This window comes from Spea bombifrons, chromosome 2, assembly GCF_027358695.1.
Source record: "Spea bombifrons isolate aSpeBom1 chromosome 2, aSpeBom1.2.pri, whole genome shotgun sequence".
Lineage (NCBI taxonomy): Eukaryota > Metazoa > Chordata > Amphibia > Anura > Pelobatidae > Spea > Spea bombifrons.
The window spans coordinates 108,913,847-108,938,233 of NC_071088.1; the positions used below are offsets into that span (position 1 = coordinate 108,913,847).

General features: G+C 41.9%; 1 protein-coding gene across 2 annotated transcripts; it reads right to left on the reverse strand.

Moving 5' to 3' along the window:
* Positions 1–415: 415 nt before the first annotated feature.
* On the reverse strand, positions 416–21,470 carry ZC3H13 (zinc finger CCCH-type containing 13). 2 transcript variants are annotated; one of them, XM_053455525.1, is made up of 20 exons: positions 21,070–21,470; positions 20,192–20,325; positions 18,984–19,093; positions 18,446–18,566; positions 18,065–18,173; positions 14,024–14,163; positions 13,447–13,598; positions 12,930–13,127; positions 12,197–12,370; positions 11,487–11,791; positions 10,024–10,467; positions 8,335–8,511; positions 7,452–7,986; positions 6,886–6,989; positions 5,226–6,248; positions 4,050–4,568; positions 3,297–3,446; positions 2,595–2,795; positions 1,091–1,254; positions 416–757 (listed from the first exon to the last, which is right to left on the reverse strand). In XM_053455525.1, exons 2-20 carry the CDS (start codon positions 20,306–20,308, stop codon positions 590–592), a joined length of 4,911 nt encoding a protein of 1,636 aa, XP_053311500.1. In that variant the 5' UTR covers positions 20,309–20,325; positions 21,070–21,470; the 3' UTR covers positions 416–589. The 2 variants fall into 2 exon arrangements, with proteins under 2 accessions (XP_053311500.1, XP_053311501.1); XM_053455526.1 differs by lacking the exon at positions 20,192–20,325 and having other exon boundaries at positions 18,053–18,173.
* Between the last annotated feature and the right edge of the window lie 2,917 nt (positions 21,471–24,387).

The window sequence follows — 24,387 nt, forward strand, 5'->3', positions numbered from 1 at the left end:
TATGGGATACGTATACAAAGAACAGAACTTTTTTTATATTAGGGATAGACTCCTGTGGGACCTGATGCAGCAGAGTATCCTCAGCCTAATGAAAAGGACCCACTGTTTATTATAACTTGCCAAGGTAGCTTGCATACTCTTATGCGTTTGTACTGAAGATGGTTCTTCCAGTGATGTTGGGAGGTGGGTGTAGGGTAAGTGATGCCATCGGTTCACCCAATTACCTAGGCCAAGATTTAAATGGCCCTTACTGCGTGTTTTGTAGTTGGGAATTACAGATGTTTGTTAAAAGCCATCTTATGTCTGCATGCTCATGTATATAAAAAACAAACCTCCTGTATACGATAGAAAATTAAGGAATACGAAGGAAAAATATGCAACCGGTTTTATAAGAAAATATTAACACAAACTCCGATTTTGTTTTTAAAAACGAAACCTTTATACATCAACTACACCGTTTTAAAACAAGTGTATTGACAAACAATAGTCAACAACCATAAGGAGGGGAATTAAAAAACCAACAGCAACCTTCCCCCCCCCCAAAAAAAAAAAGAAGTTACCTACATACGCATAACAGTTTTTCAACAGTTTAAGAAACACAAGTCTCTGGCTGTTTGTTTAGAGAAGAAGGTTTGCAATCAGTCTTTTCTTGGCCCAACGCACAGCCTAAAGGTTTCCTTTTGAAAAGACGCAGGCTTAATCGTAACAGTTCACTATCCATTACGGGGGGGTTTGAATAGGTCTGCTTCACAGTGCCCTGAAGATTTAATAAAGTAAAAGTTGGTACAGTAGGTTAGCTGAAATTACATCAACAAATCCATAGCTAAAATAAGTTAATCACTAGATAAAGTAACTCATAGGGCAGCGAGCTGCCTTTTCTTTGGTCCTCAAAAAACAAATAAAAAGAAAGCATAATTTGAGGAATACCTAAGGGAAAAGACATACTTTATGGGGCATCTTTAGACTGCGGTGTCTATTGGTGAAGTCATTCCTGCCCAAAGACTGTAATAGCAGTTACAACACGACACTACGTTAACAAATGGGCAAGAGTGAAATAGATAATGTTGCCAAAAGCAAATAAAATACTCACTTTGTCATTTTGTACTAACTGCTTGCGAATAGCAAAGTCTCTTCTTGAACAGAGAGCTTTACAACAAGGTCCGAGATTGCTAAGCAAGCCAGCTCTTTCCTGCCTTCTCATCAATGCTGCCATATTTAGAGCACCAAGGTCATGTTTAAACAGGGCCTCTGCATCTAAAAGAATATTCAAACACACGTCAGTACACAACATGCTTAGGAAGGGTTACTGAAGGGTTACTATTAATTTACATTTACCTCCAATTAAAAAGGGACACTATTCATAATATACACTGTAACAGAACTACATTGCTGGGCCAGACAAAGCCCCTTCCTGAGAGCTGCAGTCTCATGGACACTTGCCCACATTCAGTCTGGGCATTTGGGCCATGGTTCCTCCTGGGGGGGGTCACTTCCATAGTTTGTTTCCCTGCACCTTAAATTACTTAACTTTATAATTGTTCTATTAAGTCTTAATCTTGTGTGATGTAACTCAATTATGTACTGATGCGATTGAGCCCTTTTGTTGTTTAAAACCTCGCTGTTGCCTTGATGTTTCTGTGGATAAATATGCTATAGTCTGTTCAATAAAAAGGTTAATTCAAGGTAGTTGTGTCTACTTATTGGGTTCCAAGGTGCACATGCTGACTGGTGCTGGGAGTGATTTCGAGGACAAAAGGAGGATACATCTGGGTGATCTCTGGGAGTTACGACAGCTCTCTTGGTGAACCCGTTACATACACTTTCAAGCATGATGCTGCATGGTTCCTTTAAATCTTCATGTTGTCCCATTTGCCCCTTTCCCTACGGCCCGGCTAAATGCCGTGCAGGAGATATGCCCGGCTGATCATATACCCCACGCACAATCCACTCTGGCTTTGGCTCGGTGAATGTTTCAAGCCAATAAACAAACATCTCAGCATGTTTTCAATAGCAGCAGCAAGAACACACATTACACTATGGAAAAGCCTTGTGGGTAGCCAATGTAATGGGGTTGAATGGTACTGCCATGGAGGAAGAGGGCAGCAGCAGGCCTGCATCTTCAGTGTCAGGCAGGCGCTTTCATTTTGCTTTGGAAGAATACATATTACAGCACTTGCAGATACGTTAACGTTCCTGACACCAGCTACTATAGAAAAATGCATTTTAAAAACTCTCCTGTAAGTCTGTGGGTTGCTCAGACATCCACTAATTCACAGAAGCAGAGGAGACACATTTTATTTAGTCTTTGTGGTTTCATTGAGACACCAACTCCTAGTGCCTCAATGAAATGAGATTTTGCAATATTCAGAAATTGTACAAGCCAACTGAACATGTAAGAAAAGGAAAGGCAGCAATAGGAAATCACACATATAATTGAGTAATATGAAAAAACCAAAAGCATTAAAAAAAAAAATAATAAAAATAGTCTCCTCCCCGTAGTGTCAACATTGAGTATATGAACACGCTGAAAATCAAGCAGATAAAAGCTCAATGCAGGTGAAAAAAATTCCATAATATCCCCATCATAGACTTACCCTTAGGCTTTTCCAATGCTTGCTGGCAGACATCTTTAACTTTGTTAAAGAGTGTTGGTCCTGCTAAGCGTTTCGAAATGCCAACACGTAGCAAGACTGCGCCAGGTGTGAATTTCAGGAGGGCAGCTCCAGACTCTCGTGGTTCTTTCGTCTGTTTTGGCATAAGACTGGACCAGTCCACATCAATTACATCCAATGGATCTAAACAATTAAAAGAACATGCTATGATATAGCCAAGAAGCCAATGTATTATACACGGTTTCATGTCATATTTCACAGTTTCATGTCATATTCTGCATAGTGTGGATAAAATGGTGTTTCCAAGTATCGGATTCCTTGTATTGAATCCTGCATCATGTAGCAAGAGGTAAAGTTCAAATGTAGACTGTTGCTGTCTGTTACACGTGTCGTAAAGCTATATGTAATTTATGACACCAATGTATTCCAGGTACGTGCCCCTACAGTTATCTGCCAGAAACACTTTACTAGTTTACATTTTTGTCTCATTTTGTCGCCCTCAAGAGGCAAATGTAAAATTTTAGCACACAGCCCTGGATACACTACATTTTTACCTAGAGGTGGGTTTGCGTGATCTATGAGCAGTTAGCATTAAAAGTGCTAGGGCCCATTTGATGCCAGGTTTCTACTACCCTTTATCTGAAGTAGAATTTTGCCAAGTTTTGGGAATCCACATGTTCTCACCCGATAGCTTCTCTTCGTCCTGTTGATCTTCTTTCTTTTCTGCATCATCTGCTAGAATCTCATCCAGCTCATCATCGCTGATGGGTTCATATTCTTCGCCGGCAACAGAGTCCCCAGACTGAACATCATCAAGTTTGGAATCATCATCACCTGCACATACATCTAGGCGTTAAGACTTCAAAAACAGCAATCGTCTGCAGTCGTCTGCCGAAGCAGTATTCCATGCTACCAGCTACTCTGAACAGAACACTTCCATACGATACATAACTACCTACGTGATATTAATAAATTCTTAACGCCTTCAGTCCCAGGGGTTTTTGGTACCTTACGTCCCAGAGCGTTTTTGCCATTTTTACCATATGTGGATTTCATTAAGATTCCCCTATTCCGTGTTTGATGTACCCACACAAATTACACAATATTTGCTTACTAGAATAGGGCTTTCATTTGGAACCATAGAAACATGTAAAAAAATAATCATTGAGTGTTAGTATTTCTTTCTCAATTTTCTTTGAATTTCTTGAATTCCTACACTGTTGAACAATTACCAAATGTATGTTCGGCAACATCCAGACTACAGATATACCCCACATACATGTTTTTCAGAGGGCCACATCCATCCCTTACATAGCACCCTATACAATAGTCATTTTAATAGTTATGGCTTATCGGGTTTGGGGGTATGACAGGGTCTGTGTGTTAAAGTGTGGGTGCCTGCCATCCAGAAACTTATAGAAAGGAAAATTGCCTTACCATCAAAACTCTCTGCTTTTTCTGCTTTACGACTATTCACCAATTCTTGCAAGTTGTCCCCCTCTTTCTCCATTCTCCCAGTAATTGGTGGATTGCGGCTAGGAGGATCATAATGTTTGTCAACGTCTCTTTCCTTGAGATCACGCTTTTGCTCTACCAGCACTGACAGGTCATCAAGAAGTCGCTTTTTTTCTTTGTCTGCTGGATCAGAAACCACCTTTTCCCGCTCTCTTTCCAACAACTCTCTCCTTCTGTCCCTTTCCCTATCCCTTATTCTATCTCTCTCTCTACTTCTGGGCCCTTCCTTATCAGCTTCTCTCTCCCAGTCTCTTGGTCTTCCATCTCTCCTCTCCCGTTCTCGCTCTCTGTCCTTTTCCCGTTCCCTCTCGCGGTCAAGTTCATAGCGTTCTCGCTCGGGGGCCCTTTCCCGGCTGTCAAATGACCCAGATCTGGAATGTACTTGACGATCAGATTCAGGTGAACTTCTTCGTGAACTGTGGCTCCGTGAATCTCTACGATCTAAAACATCATTCATTAACGCGTTATTGGTGAATAGTTATATACAAAGTAGCATTAAAGACAACTTGCAAAGAAAAAAATCATACATAACCGTTTGTTCCATGAGAACAGTTCTTATAGATATGGCCTACCTTGTCATTCTGCCACTACAAGAAACACTCAATGAATACTTTTCCTGAAATCTCAACAAGCTGTCACTGGTAGAACTGCAATGACCTTTTAAATGAATGCTTTTATATCTGACCTCGGATGACATGCACATTTTGTGTTGAATGATTGCTATGGGTGAATCCTGGGCTGTGTGTGTTTCTCTGAAGCTAAACATCAAGTCTGTACACAGTAAAGGGCTGTTCAAACCAGGCTTCAGTTTTACAGCAGTAGTCTTTATGTGATCACAAATTAACTGTGGAAAAAACGCGTCAGATACTACCTTGAAAATCTGGTCTGTCTCCCTTAAGCACGGTACAGATGACAGGTAGATTTACAATATATATTTGCCTGCAGAGCACTACTTAAAAACAGCATCGGTACCATGCTTGTAACCGAGGGAAAATGTTGGTTACTGTGCCCAGTACATAACAGCGCACAAGTGTAGAATGTGTACGTTTGCCATTGTATCCCACACCATAAGCTACATTCCATATTCATAAAAAGTACCTGAAGAAGTGCTGCGACTAGGTTCTCCTCTCTTTAGCTGATCAATTCTAGACTTGCGTTCACTAGTGGGCTCGATGCTTTTATTTCTCTCTTGATCCCTAGAGCTACCATGCAACAACCTCCTCCTGGCAGCGTGGTCATCCCCGCGATGAACAGAATCGATAGAAGGCGACCGGAGGCGGCTAGAAGTCCGGCTCTGATTGCTGCAGATGCTGCTGCTACGTTTTTGTTCAGTAGGCTTACGGAGTGGAGGCTCTTCCATAACAGCTGGTCGAGGCTCTTCCTTTTCCACTTTGCTCTTGGGAGGCTTCTTTATTACCTCTTCAGTAATTCTGTCTCTAGGTATTGCCTCTCCTCTTTCAGGTACATCTTCATCAGACCAGTCACTGAATGTGGTGTTTTTCTCTTGCAAGGTTTCTGTTACGATCTTCTCAGGTGGAACTTCTGGGATTTCCTCCTTTACAGGTGCAGATAAAATAGCAGGCGCAACAATTGCTGGAGGAGTCCTGGGGCCTTTCTTTTTTTTGCTATGAGATGCAATGTCTTCATCAGAAATATCTGAGTCGCCTTTGGATTTCTTACGTTTTTTCTCTACGCTTTTCTTTTTCGGGACTTTTTTGGGTGAAAACACTTTAACTTCTTCAATTACAGGCTCAGGGACTGTTTTCTCCACCACAATTTCCTCCTCTTTCTTTTTCTTTGCAGCCTTCTTCTGCAATTTTGGCTTCTTCACCTTCTCTTCGTGAATCTTATCAGTAGCCTCCTCTTGTTTATGCTGAGCCACTTCTGGTTCTTTAGTCTTTAAACTCTCAGCAGCTTCTGCTACGTGTTCACGTAGCTTTTCCACTTTGGAGATTCTCTCTTTAGTTTCAGGCTCTTCATAATGCCTGCTGCTTTCTTTTCTGTCTGGTTTACGCTCATCCTCTTTCCATCGAGACGGCCTTTCTTCGCTAACGTGTGCAGGGCTCAACGAGCGCGAATCTTGAGGTCGAACTACCTGACTTAGCAGTCTGTGCTTCTCATCTACAAAGACATGTTAACAGATATTACCACTTTAGCGGAGCAAACGGTTCAACATGCTAAACATACTAAAGTTTAAAAAGTCTTCCCATGACAGGCAATTGACAACTATGATAAAAGTAAACCTATGCCTATAAGCATCGTTTCCCCTAAACATATTTTTGTGAATATAGAAAATGAATAGTTAAATGGCTCAGTATGTTGAAATGAATTATACATTTCCATTTAGCTGCCTGGGAGCTCATTATGTTACTTGGTCTTTGTACAGTTGTGGCTCATCCCACTGTTCTCTTCCAACACACTACAAAAAAACACCTTCTCCACGTTGTGTTTCATATAACATTTATTTACACGCACCCATTTAATAGCCATCAGCATACACTGCCAGATATAAAGCTCCTAGACAACTTTTTCTAACCATTTCTTTCTTAACCTTGCAGACTTTTTTTTCTTTCTAACTAATGCATGGATAGGGCAGATGTTTGAAAACAGGGTGCTAGACCTTTATTGATTGTGTTTTAAAGGCAAAGGGTGGTCACAGCAAATACTGCAGGTTTCTGGATGTTTCATAATCACAAGCAAACATTAAAATAAACTTTAAAGGTTTATATAAGGAAAAAAGGCATCAGTTAGGTCTTACTTTTATCATCACCGCTATTGTAAGTGTCACTATCGGGAGAGTGTTCCCGACGCCGCTTAGGAGACTGACGCGGACTGGGACTGCTCTCGTTTCTGTGGCGTTTCCTAGAATGGGAGAAGTACATTAAAACACAGGTAAATTGCCCAAAATGCATGAATTAAAAAAAATAAAAAAAATTTTAGTACCCCATTTCTGTAGCCGATTTTGAAAATCATTGTGCCTTAATCAAGACTATCGTCACACTGTCCTGTTTCTGTGTTATGGTATTGCATATGTAACACCCCACAATTGTAACATGTATATGCAAGACACATCGCTTCCAGACTTTTAGAGCAAGGATTATTGATCCAGTTATATTTGAAGATCAACCTACCATGTAGGTTTTTCAAGGAATTCATATAGCATTCACAGAAAATTATTACAGGGCTAATTTCTGAAACTAAATGCATAAGCTCCAGTAAGAACGGTGAGTAAAATGCAACATGTTTCTATGTGATGCAGACCTCATCATGCAAGGTAAATTCAGAAAACGTAATTAAAATAATGGGCATAAAGCGGATACTTACTTAGGCTTTCGATCTTCATGGACATCTTTTGGATTCCTCTCTTCCCGTGCATCCTCCCTTTTATCTCTGCGATCTTCTCTCAGTTTGTCTTTTTCTTCCCATTCCCTTGGACGATCACGCTCTCTCTCCCTGCCACGATCCCTCTCACGCTCCCTTTCCCGTTCTCTTTCACGTGCGCTCTCACGCTCCCTTTCACGCTCTCTCTCACGCTCCCTTTCTTCTCTCTCCCTTTCTCGTTCTCTCTCTCTTTCTCTGTCACGTTCTCTCTCTTTGTCCCGCTCCCTGTCTTTTTCTCTCTCTCTTTCTCTCTCCCGCTCACGGGCTCGTTCTCGCTCGGATTCTCTCTCTTTCTCCCTCTCTCTTTCCCTTTGTTCCCTTTCCCGTTCTCTCTCCCTATCCCTATCCCTTTCACGCTCTCTGGGTCTATCATCCCTCCTTTCATCTGTGCGGTCCACTCTACGCTCATCCCTCCTTTCTTCACGCTCAATATCATCACTCCTTGCTGGATGCCGTGCTGGGGAAGTCTGCCTCTGATCTGTCAATGAAAGCAAAATATATATTTATATTTTTTTTTATACAGATGTACAGGATCTTCTTGCTACCTTACACCTGCCTGCATGAATTTCAAAAGTAACAGTTGCTTTTCACCAGTATTGGCTGATGGTCAAAAAGGAACCTACACGACGAACCTTCCTGCAATAGTTTCACAAGAGAGAAAAATGCAGAAGAAACCTGAAAGGTGTGGGGTGCTGTAGTTTTTTTGTTTAAATTATTATTAATGCTAAGCGTATTTGCATACAGTCCCATTCAATGAACACTCCAGCTACATTGTTTTATGCCTAGGTTAGTATTGCGCACAAACGCATCGGTCAATGCACGTTACCTCTTTCCCTATCGCGACGGTCACGATCCCCGTGTCTACGATCAAAGGACGAGTCTCTTCCTTGCTCTCGGCCATCATATCTGTCTCTTTCTGTATAGCCACTGCGGGAATCCCAGTTATCGTGATAGTTGCTACCACTGTGGCCTTCAGCTTGAGAACTTCTTGCGCCCCTAACAGCTAGTAAATAGGAGAGAAAAAAAATGCTTATAACGATCAACATAAAACTGATATTGTATTAAAAATAAAACTTAAATATTTGCATAATTTGTTCTCCAAGGCAACCTCAGATTGTCTCATTTATGAAGAGGCATAGGTTAATGGAACAATGGTAAAAAAATAGATGCCATCATTAACATTCAGCAAGAGCAGAGAGAACTGCAAGTTTTAAATGGCCTGTGACCTTACCAATGACTTCACTGTTTCTATGGCAATGCTCTAAATGTTTCTTTTTTTGGAATAAAGGAAAAAGGCAAAAAAAAAATATATATATATATATATATATATATAATATAAAATATATAAATATAAATATTCTCTAGTAAAACATTAGGTTTTGTGTTGTTTCCAGAGACAAGCCACATGTATAGACAAGCACAATGTGCTTAAGCGAATAACAGCCAAACAATGATCATCCTTCATATCTTTATTGAACGCATCCATTAAACATTCACAGCGATGGTGGAAAATGTAAGTGAACTCTTGGATTTAATAACTGGTAGAACATCCCTTGGCAACAAAAACCTTCTGGTAGCTGCAGATCAGAACTACACAACTATCTCAGACCATTCTTCCTTACAGAAGTGCTTAAGCGTCAGCCATATTCATAGGATGCCTGGTGGGAACATCTCTCTCAAGGTCATTCCACAGCATCCCTAATGGGTTACGGTCTGGGCTCTGACTGGCCCACTCCGAAAAGCTGATGTTTTTTTTTTTTGTAGTAGATCTACTTCCACGTTTAGGGTAATAAGGTTCTTTTTTTACCTCATTGAGCATTCTGTGTTGCGCCATACTCTACTGAGATTTCTCTTTTGTGAGGCATGGTTCACATCAGCAGATGCTTCTTCAGAATAGCAAACTACACGGTGGAATGTTTTTTTTTTTTTTTTTTTTTTATGTCAATGAAGCTCTAAAAACACAGATCCAATCCTGTTTCATTGTTTGGATTCCAGGTGATTAATCTAGGGCAGGGGTTCTCAAACTGCGGCCCTCCAGCTGCTGCAGGACTACATCTCCCATACTCCTCAGCCAGCCCCTTAGCTGAAGGAGCATTATGGGAGATGTAGTCCTGCAGCAGCTGGAGGTCCGCAGTTTGAGAACCCCTGATCTAGGGGCTCACATTCTTTTTCCAACCCATACTGAATGGATGTACTCAATATGGACAAGAACAATACAATAGTGTGTGCCATTAGTTAAAACAGACTATTTCTTTATTATTGTAAATCAGATGAAGATCATGTCATATTTTAAGACAAATTTATACATAAATGCTTTTGATTCCAAAGGGTTCACTTTTTCTTGCCACTGCAGATGTTTCAAACAAACAATCTAGTGAACAAAGGTTGCAAACAATGTTATAAAACTTTTGTTAGATCTTCATGGTAAGCATGAATAAAACCAACAAAAATTAGCAGCACTGTTTTTTTTGCAGTTTTTTATGAAATACAAATATTCTGTTCAAAAGCTATTTACCTTTTTCAGAATCAGGAGCACGTCCCCTTGTCCTACCGTTACGGTCATTTCTGTTCTCACTTCGGGATTCACCCCTGTTTTCACTTCGTGTTTCGGCACGTGTAGACTCTTCTCTGCCATGGCTTCTTCTGTAGCTGCGGTCATCATATTGTTCATCCTTTCTATGGGTTTCACGGTTTTCCCGCTCTCTGTAGTCATGGACATCCCGAGTAGAGCGTAAATCCTTCTGCTCACGGCTTTCCTTATTGTCTCTGTAATCCCGAGTATCTCTGTTCTCACGGCCATCCCTTGAATCCCTGGGTTCTCTACGGTCTCTGTTATCCCGGACGTCTCTGCGATCTCGACCATCACGAGTTTCCCGGTCTTCTCTATGATCTCTAGAGCCACTTGGTTCCAGGTCATGGTCTCTATCATCTCTTTCTCTGTCTTTTCTTCCTCTTGTATCTGAAAGATTACGAACGGTGTATGAGTAACATTAGAAAGAAACATTTTAAAATAAAATTAATTTATAACGGAACTGGTGGAATCAGAGAGCTGTACACCTGATGCAACGAAAAATATTATACCATTATCTATGCGTTATGAAGCACATGCCACTTGTCAACCCAGCTAGATGGGTTAAATTGGTCCTGCATGATTCAGTGTTTAACATCAGCCTGTACATGTACCAGCTGGGTCAAGGTGTATTACATTTAAGCAAAACAAGAGAGCGGATATAAGGCAGATATAGATGTGTTATAAACAAACACTTACATAAACATATTTTGGTTCATATTTCTGCACTACGTAGGGGGTCACATACTTAGCTTATAGATTTTAAGCTCTTTTGATCAGAACTATCCAGAATTGTTAATGTGATGGGCTACTTATGTCCTGTTTGCCTATTCTACACTGCTGGAAAATGTAATGGCAAAAATCAAATATGGCAATGACTACTATTCCAGACAGATGTTAACCACAAACTGAGTGCATTTATCGTTGGGATTATTAATTTTCATTAATTCCCTCGTGCCACGATCTAAGTGAAAGGGTCTCCTTTTGGGATTCATCCAACTAGTGGGTCACTGGCACAGATAAGTTATAAAAGCAGGATCTAGTCCTGGACCCAAATCAACATACTAAAATGATGATGAAAACAAAAACAAATAAAAAACGGAAGAATAGAGAGTCTGCACGGTGTTGCTTATTCAACCAAGTTCTGCTTTGCTCTCTCAAATGTAAACATGAAGTGATATTTTGTATAATAACAATTAAATTGCTAAACATTGAACAAAAACAGCATAGGGAACTAACAAGTTCAAAAGCATTTACATTTTAATATCAGCTACCTACAATAGTAGGGAATAATTTTATATAACAACACTTTTATAAAGGCTTATTTAGTGCATTGGATTGTAAAATGCACAACTGTAGAATTTCAGAAAAATGATAGACTTCACTACGGCATCTTGGGACACACATACCATCTCTCCGGTCATGTCGCCTGTCCTGTGAAACCGACGTTCTTTCGCGATCATGTCTCCCTTTCTCTCTGGCTGGAGAGCGATGCTTAGAAAGGCTTCTCTTCCTATGGGGAGAGGATGCGTGTGTGTTGTATGGAGAGGAAGAGCGTCTTCCACCAGGAGATGATCCTCTCTGGTAAGGAGAAGGGGATCTCCTACGTCGAGGAGAAGGCGAGGGTCTCTGCACGGAGGAACCCGATTGTGAAGAAGGGGAATGGTGTCTGGAGGACATGGGAGAATGATGTCGTGCAGAGGGGGAAACTGATCTGTGAGGAGAGAAAAGTATATATTAAAATGTGCTTTATTATTTTTTGTATTCAGGACCCACACTAAGGAGATGCAGAAGCGTCCTAATTACTTGAAAGCGAGTATATAGAACTGCAGGTGGACAAAGGCAAGGCAAGGCAGTGTCAAGTGCCCAATCGCATAAAACTCTTAATTATTCATTTACAATGAACACATTAAAGAGTCTGAGCAGCCAAAGTGACTAGATTTACTGACTGTTAGCCACTCTAACTCTTCATATGTAATGTCACATACTACCTAATGTCACATGTATGGAATTATTATGTTTCACCAATACATACAAATGGTGGAACACTATTATCTCTTGGTACTGTCTTTAAGTGCACAGGTTGCATCGCCAACTGTTATTTGCCCCTAATATTTACCTGCGAGAAGGGGAGAGGGTATGTTTACGAGATGAAGACTTGGTGGGCGTGGGCGAGGACGTGTGTCTTCTTCGTGGCGGAGGAGAGTAATCCCTAGAGTGAGACGAGTTGCTGGCCGAGCGTTCTGCTGGACTGGGGGATCGTTTTTGCCTGTGTGATCCCTCAGATACGTCCCTATTAAAATTTTAAAAACAATTTAGGGTGTTTTCCCCCCCAAAAGCCTGGAGACTTTTATTGCATATTCACACTATGTTTCCTTAACCACCATTCTCCTTTTTATTGTTTTTTTTTTTTTCTTCTAAAGATAGATAGCTTTCTTTTGATACAATTTTTAGATGTATAGTCCAACATTTAGTATGAATATACATGGATTGTTTCCTAAGATTATATGCAATTGCAGAGAAGCCCAGCAAAATGTGTTAAAATGAATCTCCAGATTACAGGAATATGCCACACGCATAGGTTTTTGTATCATTGTTGAAATCTGCAGGGCACACTACATGAATGCCAAAGTAGGCACACGGGGAAATAAAAGGGTATATGAAAATAGACTATAAACACATTGTAAATGGATTTAACTTCGTGCAAAAAACAAAGCAGAGGAGGGGGGATGCATTCCGAAAATATTCTTATATACATAATGTATCACGTCTTCCGGCAAGCAGTCAACCAATGTTGATGGTGAACTTTACACCATCAGCATGCAGCCAGGATGCGCAACCACCATGCTAACCTCTGCTTGTCTTTTTTATCACGGTGCTTATCAACTTCTCGACCTCGATCTTTCACATCCTTTAATCTGTCCTCTACACGATCTTTTGCCTTATGCTTGTCTTTGTGCTTCTTTGAAAGTGAAATTTCTTCTTGAGCTGGAGGAGGAGGACTAGGAGTACGAGGTCCTTTCTTCTTGCCCTGTGCTCCTTTTGTGTATCTTAAAAAATAAATAAATGATGAAAACAAAATACTAGATGCAGAAATATAAAAAAAAAAAAAACACAGCCAAACTATACTTAACCCAGGAGAAGCAGCAGCCATAATTTAAGTTATTAAAAATTAAAAGCAACAGCATTGTTTCCACAGCCCCAAAAACCAAAAAGCACACTAATAGGTCACTGCCACTGTGGTAAAGAAGGAAACTTTTACATAGTAGATATTGCAGTGGAGTAATAACTCAATATATATATGATCCTTGCATTGCCCCAAAATATAATGTACTGCAAACAGACAGATGTGCTAGACTGCAAGCTCACCTTCCTGGTAGTTCAGACGGAGGTGGGGACACCGCCGCCTTCTTTTCTTTTTTGGTCACAGGAACGGTAGCTTTAGGACTGGATTTTCTTTTAGGAGACTTACTAGATTTCCTTGGCGAAGGTGACATTTTGGTTATAACCTCAGGTGAGATCTAGGAAACAAATATGCATGTTACAGAAGAAACAGGTATGCCAATACACACATTTAACATGGCATTAGTTTACAGGAGACTTTATTGACACTGGGAGGCACTAAAGCTTAACAGCAAGACACAGGGATAACCGGTGGGCACATAAAGGTGGTGTCGTGGATTCTGAACGCAAACCAAGGCAGCTGGAGTAGAAAGGAAGGTGCCCGATGGACAGCACAAAGGTTTGAGGGAAGAACAAATAAGCCAAGGCACTATGCTTTAAAGTGAATATGATGACTGGAGTCTCCCATTAAGGTTTAATAACTATATTCAAATTATATATATTAACTATTACATCAGAAATGTTTTATTTATTTTATACCGAATTAAACATAGATCCACATGGCTATTACCAGAACTACTTTTAGCACAACTGGCGCACTAACCTCTTTCTTAATAACAATCTCTTCTCGTTTTTCCAAGTTTTCCTGTTCAAGCTTCATCAGTTCTCTCTGGATCTTCTGGCGCTTCATTTCTAGTGACAACTCATGGTCATAATCGTAGTTAACATCCCCGTTCTCAGAATCTGAACATGAATCACATGAAAATAAATACATAATCATATCTTTTTTTACCTCGTTTTACCTAGTGATAAGATGACAAAGTTGAATTTTCCTTTTTGAAAGGTTATTGCTATTTTAAGCAATATTTATAGGGTCGCTAAACACAGAAGGGTTTATTCGCGGAGAGTTGCATTGCAGACTTCACTAAACATTATGACATCCCTGGTGAGCTTCTGATGCAGGAACAGCTTTGGGGGGGGGACTTTTATTATGCATAGTAAAAGCATCCAGATTTCTTCAAAGTCTCTTTACACATTGCATTACAGAAGATGGAGAAACGTGCTTGCATAGGCCCTTCATTATGCATAGTGAATTGAAAAGCAGCCTACTATCAATAGGAGGATTCAGCCTCCAGGAGAGTTAATGATAGTCACCTTAGGGGTGACACTCATATCAATTGTGTGAGTACCTGTCTGTGTATTTAAAGTTGTGAACACTAAGTTCCTGTGAGCATAAGACTGAATTTGTTGTATAATTATAATTAACATGGGTGTTAGTGGATGGTGAGATTTATAGCATACCAACTGTATTCATGAAAGCATGACTCTCAAAGTTTGCCTGTAGCTCAAAACCAGCCCTCTGCCCAATTGAGTCCAACATACTTCAATTAAGACAAAACAGCTACATTGGAGGTAATACATTTTATAAAAAGACAACCTCAAATACTTATTCATTCCCCCCAAAAAGATGTTCCAAAACTACGCGTGGGAAAAAAAAAAGTTAATTTCACTCCAGCTACACTAAACTGATCATAAATATGTATTTGCAGCCTCATTAAAGCCATAAAAACAGTAGGAGTGTTACTACTCCTTATAATTAGCCACAGGGTAGGGAACTAACTCATGAATATGCAGTCAGCGCACTGCTTGTACGCTCTACTTCAGACAAAAGCGAAGATCTACCTACTGTGAAAGCAAGCTGGTGGCTATCTAAATGCAAAACGCCAATACATGCACAGTCTGATCAGCTTCCCAGCCCCTGCACCGCTAAGAGGTGTGTTTAAGGCACATTTCAAAGCTTAATTTATTAATTTATACTGTTTATCACAAAATCACTTCAACTACAAGAGCAGTAATAAAGAGCTAGTTTTAAAATGGTAAAACATTGTCTGTACAAAGCATTTTTAGCATTATCACCTTTTCTATTTGAACATCAATGTCTGCTAGATTAAAGTTTTTTGGGGTTTCTTTAGATAAGGAGTCATACATTTTGCCTGCATTTAAATGCAAGACTTCTAAATAAACAGACCCCTTATTCTTAACATCTCATGCTTCCATAGAGCAATCAGTGGCCCTATCACCCTGTCCCTAGAATGCAGCCTTATTGTACAGGAAGATGAACCCACTGTACCATCGCATTCGAGACATTAAACAAAACGTTCTCTTACACAGCGTTTACTTCCTACGCAAAAATACATACGCATTGTGCTGCCCTGAATAAGAATTAACAACTTGCTTACTTTTTTTGTATGCATTAGCTTCATGTCAGGTTTTAAAAAAATCCTTTAAGAATAGACTAAAATACTGTATTTTATAAAAGCTTTGGCCTTTCTGCAAAACCATCTTTAAAAAGGGACAGTCTAATGTCCCTGACAGCCTCTCTAAAGAAGAGGCTGTCCTATAAGAGGCTTATATGTGTGTAAGGTTAGATGCATTCACTGTCTAAACATTTGTTTAGCATGCTTTGAGTCACTGGGGTTTTATGCATAAATATGATTCTAGTGCAAAGTAGTCTTATCACCATAACGACTAATAGAATGATACTGCTGTCCGGGCCATTCAATTTGTTGATATGCTGATAATAGCACATTTCCAACTTTGCAACCATTGAAAATGGCAGATAAGAACTCAGGGTAAGTCTGCACTAGAGCTGAAACAACGAATCGATAAAATCGATAATAATCGATAACGGAAATCATCGATAACGATTTCCGTTATCGATTAATCGAGTGATCAATTCGTTGTTGGAGCACTCGGCTCCTTTTACTTACCTCCGCGAGCGTTCCCCGCTTCTGCTACACGCTCTGCAGTCTCCGCCTTCTTTTAGCTACGTGACGGATGTGACGCGTTCCGGAGGTAAGTATTCTTCATGTCTATGTGCACGGATCGCACAGAGCCACTCGCACAGAGCGAATCGCTCTGTGCGAATGGAGCCACTCGCACAGAGCGGTTCGCTCTGTGCGAGTGGCTCCACTCGCACAGAGCGGTTCGCTCTGTGCGAGTGGCTCCACTCGCACAGAGCGGTTCGCTCTGTGCGAGTGGCTCCACTCGCACAGAGCGGTTCGCTCTGTGCGAGTGGCTCCACTCGCACAGAGCGGTTCGCTCTGTGCGAGTGGCTCCACTCGCACAGAGCGGTTCGTTCTGTGCGAGTGGCTCCATTCGCACAGAGCGGTTCGCTCTGTGCGAGTGGCTCCATTCGCACAGAGCGGTTCGCTCTGTGCGAGTGGCTCCATTCGCACAGAGCGGTTCGCTCTGTGCGAGTGGCTCCATTCGCACAGAGCGGTTCGCTCTGTGCGAGTGGCTCCATTCGCACAGAGCGGTTCGCTCTGTGCTAGTGGCTCCATTCGCACAGAGCGGTTCGCTCTGTGCGAGTGGCTCCATTCGCACAGAGCGGTTCGCTCTGTGCGAGTGGCTCCATTCGCACAGAGCGGTTCGCTCTGTGCGAGTGGCTCCATTCGCACAGAGCGGTTCGTGAGTGTGGGTGCAGGGCAGAGTGGGGGTGGGGGTGCAGGGCAGAGTGGGGGTGGGGGTGCAGGGCAGAGTGGGGGTGGGGGGTGCAGGGCAGGAGACTGGGTGCAGGGCAGAGTGGGGGTGGGGATGCAGGGTGTGAGTGTGGGTGCAGAGCAGAGTGGGAGACTGGGTGCAGGGCAGAGTGGGGGTGGGGATGCAGGGCAGGGTGTGAGTGTGGGTGCAGGGCAGAGTGGGTGCAGGGCAGAGTGTGAGTGTGGGGGCAGGGCAGAATGTGGGGGCAGGGCTGGGTGCAGGGCAGAGTTAGAGACTGGGTGCAGGGGCACAGTGCAAAGTGCTGGGTGCAAAGTGCCAGTGCTGGGTGCAAAGTGCCAGGGCTGGGTGCAAAGCGCTGGGTGCAAAGTGCCAGGGCTGGGTGCAAAGTGCAAAGTGCTGGGTGCAAAGTGCTGAATGCTGGGTGCAAAGTGCTGGATGCAAAGTGCCAGGGCTGGGGCAAAGTGCTGGGTGCAAAGTGCTGGGTGCAAAGTGCCAGGGCTGGGTGCAAAGTGCTGGGTGCAAAGTGCTGGGTGCAAAGTGCTGGGTGCAAAGTGCTGGGTGCAAAGTGCTGGGTGCAAAGTGCTGGGTGCAAAGTGCTGGGTGCAAAGTGCAAAGTGCTGGGGCAAAGTTTCTTGAACAGTAATAGTCCACCTCTTTTCAGAATGTTTGGGGTTATTTTGTTTCATAAATATTGTGTTTGGGTTCTTGTACTTTGAAAATATTGTTTTTTATTACATCATAACAAAATAAGAATGTTAATGTAAATTTTAAGTTGTTTTTTAACATCCAGTTCATTAAATTCTTTTAAATAAACGAAAAATTTGCATATTGTTTTTTTTATCCGATTAATCGATTAATCGAAAAAATAATCGGCCGATTAATCGATTATTAAAATAATCGTTAGTTGCAGCCCTAGTCTGCACAGCCGACTATGTAAGCTAAAACATAAATTAGCTATATCGACTAATTTTCTAGGCTATGCAATTATTTTTACTCACTCCCTTTCCGAAGGTGGCCACCTGCATCAAAATAGAATTCAGAAGATTTGGTGCGTTTTATATAACAACATGTGCAAGAGAAGAAAACAGAAGTTTACAGTATGCCAAGAAAGTTTTCCTGATTTATTTACCCCTATTCTCACCATCTCTAGTCATCTCCCATTCAGCTGTTTCTTCATCACTCTCCGGAGTCCTCTCTTTGGTAATCTTAATATCTTCTTTTTCTCCGTGCCTTGCCCTGGATGAATCCTTCTTTACAAGGACAAATAAACGAATCACATATCACACACTGGTTTAATCACTTAAAAACGAAGGGTATTTTTTTGTTTTACACGTATGGACTAAATGTTTTTTAGCACTTCTGCTATCTTGCTTCCAAGCATAATTTTCCAATAACATAAAATAAAAAGGAGTGCTGCCCTGAAAAGCAAGATCAGTAATTAGTTCAACTACACAATGGTACATGGTAAAAGGGCATGAGGGCATATTTATAAAGAACACGCTTGCTCTTGCAGGATACATACCCTTGTAGGAGATGCGGCTTCGTCAGCAGCACGTTTCTGTGGATCCGAGTCTAAATCTTGCTTGCTGCCTCGCTTATTTTTCATTCTCTCACGCAAGTCTCCAGTGGGTCTTTCAGGTGATCTAAAATCAAATTAGAAAAGTAAGATCGAGACAGAGGGGGAAAAAGTCACTTAAGAAAACATCTCCTTCGCCACTGTGTTATACATCCCAGCATACTAAAGTACCAATCAACTCTAGCTAATTGTGGAAATGGAACATTAATCATAAGTTTGTTTTAAGAGACTGGAAACGGTTGCCATTTATGTAAGTGACTTGTTCTATGACCATTCCTTGACTAGTATATTTATTTTGCATCGCTACATATGTAAAAATGTTTGTCAACAGATTTAAAATGTGAAAGCACATCAATGCATGTAAAGTTTCAGCATTATGCACCAAAATCATGGATAATTTAATACTCCTAAAATCACAATATATTCATCTGCACAACCGATATTATCGTACTGTATCAGGAAAACAATCCTCAATACAAGTTACCTTCTGTACGAACTACTGTAGCCTTTGCCTCTTGGTGACGGGCCATGTATATATCTACAGGTGTTACCATATATACAATTGCCACTCTTCATCCAATTACGACATTGTGTCTGAAACACAGAAAATATACATTTTTTTCCGCCTCTGGAAGATTAACCCCTTTCATGACAAAAGCATTTGCCACCTTACACACGGAAGCCCTTTCTATATTTTACCCATACGATAGCTCAACTTTGATTTACTTTTTCAGGTTTAGCAAACTCAGACACAATTGTTTTGCAACGACAGACATGGTTTTATTTTAAGTTTTTTTTTAAGTTAGTTTATGTGTATAGTGCATCATTTAGTATGACTAAAAATAGAGGAAAAATAAAAGCCAATTTCTTGCAATTTTGCTTACTAATGCCAACATCCCAGTTAATGGTTAGCAAAAGCACAGATTACAGTAAGATCTCACTTTCATTTTGCAGGGCAAAAATACAATAGTGAGCTACTGCTGCAGGACGAGTTTGGCTGGCCCTGTATAATATATAGTTAAGTCAGTGAGATTTCACTGCAGCTCTACTGTCAACTCTCACTTTAGGGATAAACACCACAGTGATCAGTAAGAAGGGCTTTAGAGAGCTGCATTGCTGATCTGGCTTACTGTCATCAGCCAATGCAAGGGGGTGGACAAGGTTCTACAGATACAACTGGCAATGCTACAACCACCAAGAGAATACATGATCGGAGGTTTGAGCATTCAGCATTATCTAATAGCACATGTCGCTTGCACCAAGTGCCATTGTAATTTATCTTTGAGGACATAGATCCTGGCTTCTGCCGACGGAGGACGACTTCAGGCTGATCCTCCTACCCGTAGAAAAGCATTCCTGCTGGAGCAAAATACATAAGTCCTCTCCTACTGTTCTACTTAGACTAGATTGTAAGCTTGCAAGAACAGGGCCCGCCTCTCCTTTGTACCAATTTGTTATTGTGTGTGAACCTGTTGGCGCTATATAATTAAATGTAATTAGACATACTGTTTTTTCCTTATTGTGGTTGGCACTAAATAGGATGTGATGGCACGCCCTAGAGACGAAAATGGGTTAAACAAAACCATGAAATCATATGGGAAGCTACACATTGAGCAGTCTGGAACCTTGAAAGAGCTGGAGACTGAAGTAGGTCTTAATACATACATTTACCCAAGAATATGCTGCCCTTACCTCGGCAGCACTGCCAGTGCTAGGTCCAAGCCTCTCAAAAACACTTGGTCTACGTAAAGTGCTATCTGATATAGTTTTTGTATTTTCTACTGTGACCTTCCGTCTGGATTTTGACATCTTGCACTTTTTCTTACCTGGTATATAAAAAAAGACAAAGACAGCTGAAACATTTTCGAATCAAACAAATCAAGACATTAACTGTAAAGAACCACAACAATTGAAGCCTTAGCTACATGAAGATTAACCCTTGATGAAGATGAAATTGTGGCAGAAACACAAATTATGAAAAATCCCAACTGCACACAAACTACCTAACTGCATTCAAGAATACGAAAGCAGTGCCATTGTGCAGGACTCCCATACGCATTTGCCCCTTTGCCCATGCCCCAGCCATTTGCCATGGCGGAGATGCCATATATTACTGTACTGTATCAGGAAAACTCAAGTTTCAGAGCAGTAACCTCCCCTGAAAGTAAATACGGTAATTCCATTTTATTTTTAGTTTAGCAATAAACCGTCTAGATTATTGCAACTCCCTACTAAATAGTCTCCCCCGCTACAGCCTTTTACCGTTCCAATCCATCCTGAACACTACTACCAGACAGATTGGCCTGGAACGATGCACAGCAAAGTAACCGTGTCTGCCGTGTGGTTGACTGGATGATTCGTGCTTTTGTACCCCCACCCAATTTGCAAAAACCAAGGGGTGGCAACATGGAGATTTCCAGCTGTCGTGCAACAACTCTCATGACTGTCATCCAAAATTGTCATGTTGTTGAAGAGCTCACTGTTGGCTATCCCAGGGCAGCGAAACACTCAGCAGACAGTTACAACCGCGCATACAAGGTAGCATTCCCTGCAATAGCTCCGGCTCTTACCGTTTTGACGTCGAAAGCGGCGGCGCAAGCCGCCGACTGCAGAATCCCTGGCCGTGACAGCTATGTGTCTGGCGGCCGCTACTGGGAGCTCAGCGGCGTCTCCCAGTACCGCGGACCGACCGACCGCCGGAGCACGGTTACCTCCGCCGCCGCCTTCTCTATCTGCCTCCTCAGAAATCAGCCGTGTCCGTGCCTCCTCCTTCCCCTTCCGCCTCTTTTTCTTCTTCCACCACTGCGGCCACCGTTTCTGCTGCCGCGGCCGTCCTCGGCTTCCCGGAGCGATCGTGACGCACCAACGAGAAGCACCAGGCGAGTAGAGGGAAAATACGGGATCACAGGCCGTACCTGGAGCTCCCCTGCCGCAGAGCCTGCCGGGAAACAGGACGCTCACAACAGAGCATAGACAGTAGAGCCAATCGGAAGCGGCGTTCAGAAGACATACACTGCGCAATGCATGCCGGGGAAGGTGAAGGGTCACTATGTAACCATTTCGGCATGCCTGTTAGAAAAGTTATAGTTTGCTGGTGTTCGTGTGAGATTGAAATTGAAAATGGAAAAACGAGCTAATTTTTACGGTTGTGGGTAATAAAAGGGTTAATCATAGCATTATTCACATAAAGAATAACACACAAACGCAGCTTTGGAGGTATAGATAAACTGGAATTAACATAAAAAGAGAGCACTGAAAGTATAGATCAAATAAACAGAATCAGACATACAAACCCTGTATTTGCAGGCATAGAGTATATATATATATATATATATATATATATATATATATATATATATATATATATATATAAATAAATCACAGCCACACACAAAAGTAAATAATGCATGGACACCCTAAATTACAGGCTAGATCACAGGTTGCTAGTGTAGGTAATAACACAAAACCATCAATAGTTTTTAATAAAAACAATAGATTTTTAACTCCTTCGTGCCTGGTGACGTACCAGGTACAGCATGCCCAAGTGAGCTCATCGGTTCTGTGATGTACCTGGTACATCATGCGAAAAAATGCCCCCACATCGCCTACTTAGTGTAGAGGCTGGTAACGGAGCAATATATCTGGAAGTGGAGCACTATATGTGTAACAGTGTCGACATACCCAGTGGAGATAACGTACTGCAGACATTTGGGTGTATGCGGAGTAAATCGTTTTTGTTTTTTAGGAATAAAAAAGATACTTCAAAAATGGGATCCATGGGGGAGTTGCAATGTGAATACACCATATGGACAAAAGTATTGGGACACCGAACTACATAGACATCAATAAAAAGTTGCCCCCCCTTTTGCAGCTACAACAGCTTCTTCGTGGGAGAAAAAATCTTTGTGTTCCACGAATATTCGCCTGTTCCTGTGTTCGGTTTGGGCGAATATTTGTGTGCATTCTTCGTGTTCTTTTTTCTTCCTCTTTTTTGTAGAAGGGATTAACACGGCACTTCATTGGTTGATGAGCCCCCTGCTTTTTTTAAATCCTGGTGTCGCAACTTGGCTGGGGGAGACCACTGGTCTCCCCACTACAAGAGTTAAAGGTCCGTAAGAACTACTTTATTGATCGCCGGCAGGGGCCTCTAGCATCAACCAATTGGTTGATACCAGAGGAGGCCCCTGCCGGCGACCAATAGAGTTGCTTGCACGGCCCTTTGCGTCCTGATGGCAAACCTACGGATTTACGCTCCCATTAACCCCTGCGATGCTGCATAGATAAGGTAGGCTATATGGGAAAGGTAACAGGGCGATTAGTAAACAAAGATGAACATGAAGATTCTTCGTATATATTTTGACGCCGCCATGTTCATTTGTTCGGTGTTCGGGCTGAAGGAAAACGCACCCTTTGTGTTCGCCCGAATACGAAAGCGTGAGTCTAGTTTCTAGATACAGACAAGGAGTGGTGCAGCGGTATAGTAGTTGAGCAGCACTGCTGCAGAACATCTTTACAACAGATTGTAATATGTGTTCCATCGATGCTGATTAAGTCACACCTGCACAGGCACCCTGTTACCCTCTGAAGATGAACATTGTATTTTCGCTAGTAAATGTGTGGATGGTTGAATTGATTTGCATTATTTTCAGTGTGTGCCATTAGCACATAGCAGGGCAGATTTGAATTTGGTTGTTTGTAGTAACTGAAAGTTATATGTGTGCTACTTTAGAACACCTCTGATAATAAATGGTCTATCTCACTCTTTTATCAGCCAGTCAGCTGCGGGTTTTCCTAACCATGACGGTCTGCAGAAAAATATTTTCTTAATTATTCAATCTTGTTGCTGTAACAAGTATAGTATTATCTTTTATTTATATAGCGCCAACAATTTACGCAGCATTTCTTACAATACATATATTCAAGGGGAATGACAAAACTAAAGCTAAATGAGTTGTAGGGGACAGCTCACGCATGGGGCGGCAATGACAGTTTCACACAGGTTTCCAACGTAAAAGCGCGTTTATTTAGATGTTGTAGTCACAGAGCACCTTGTAAACAAAACAAACTATAAGCCTGTCCGGCTCTAACTAAACAGCAGGATACCTCTCTAGCAGCCTAAGGTCTGACGCAAAGCAAAGTAACCAGTTTTGTATGGGGTAAAGCTTCATACCTGGTGAGCTGCAGCGCTGGCTGTAGCTGCTCCTTCATTCAGTTTCTCCCTTCACCTGCAAACTTAACAGCCCTCTCTTTTAAGGCTTCCTCCCCAGTAACGAGCTTAGGAAGCCTCACCTGAGAGCACCTGGGTTTGCTACCATGCCTGGCAGAGGTAACCAGGTGAGATATATATACCATCAACCACGCTCCCATACACTTTACCACATATCCCCCCCGTCGACTCCAGACCAGAGGTCTGGACAGCGTCAGCAACCATACAGTACACCCTGGACAACGCATCCGCATTCCCATGTAACTTCCCTGGTCTATGCTCCACTGTAAATCTAAAGTTTTGCAAGGAGAGAAACCATCTCGTCACTCTTGCATTCCTCTCCTTATTCTGTTTCATCCATGCCAGAGGAGCATGGTCAGTCACCAACACGAATTCCCTGCCCAGGAGATAATATCTCAGGGACTCCAACGCCCACTTGATGGCGAGACACTCCCTTTCCACTATGGCATAATTTTCCTCGGCTGGGGTCAGTTTCCTACTCAAGTACAGCACTGGGTGTTCTTCCCCATTAACCACTTGTGACAAAACTGCCCCCAAACCTCTAGCAGACGCGTCTGTCTGAACCAGAAATGGTTTCCTAAAATCAGGGGAAACGAGCACTGGCTGGTCACACAGGACAGACTTCAGACTCTGAAAAGCCCTTTCTGCCTCGGGGTTCCAC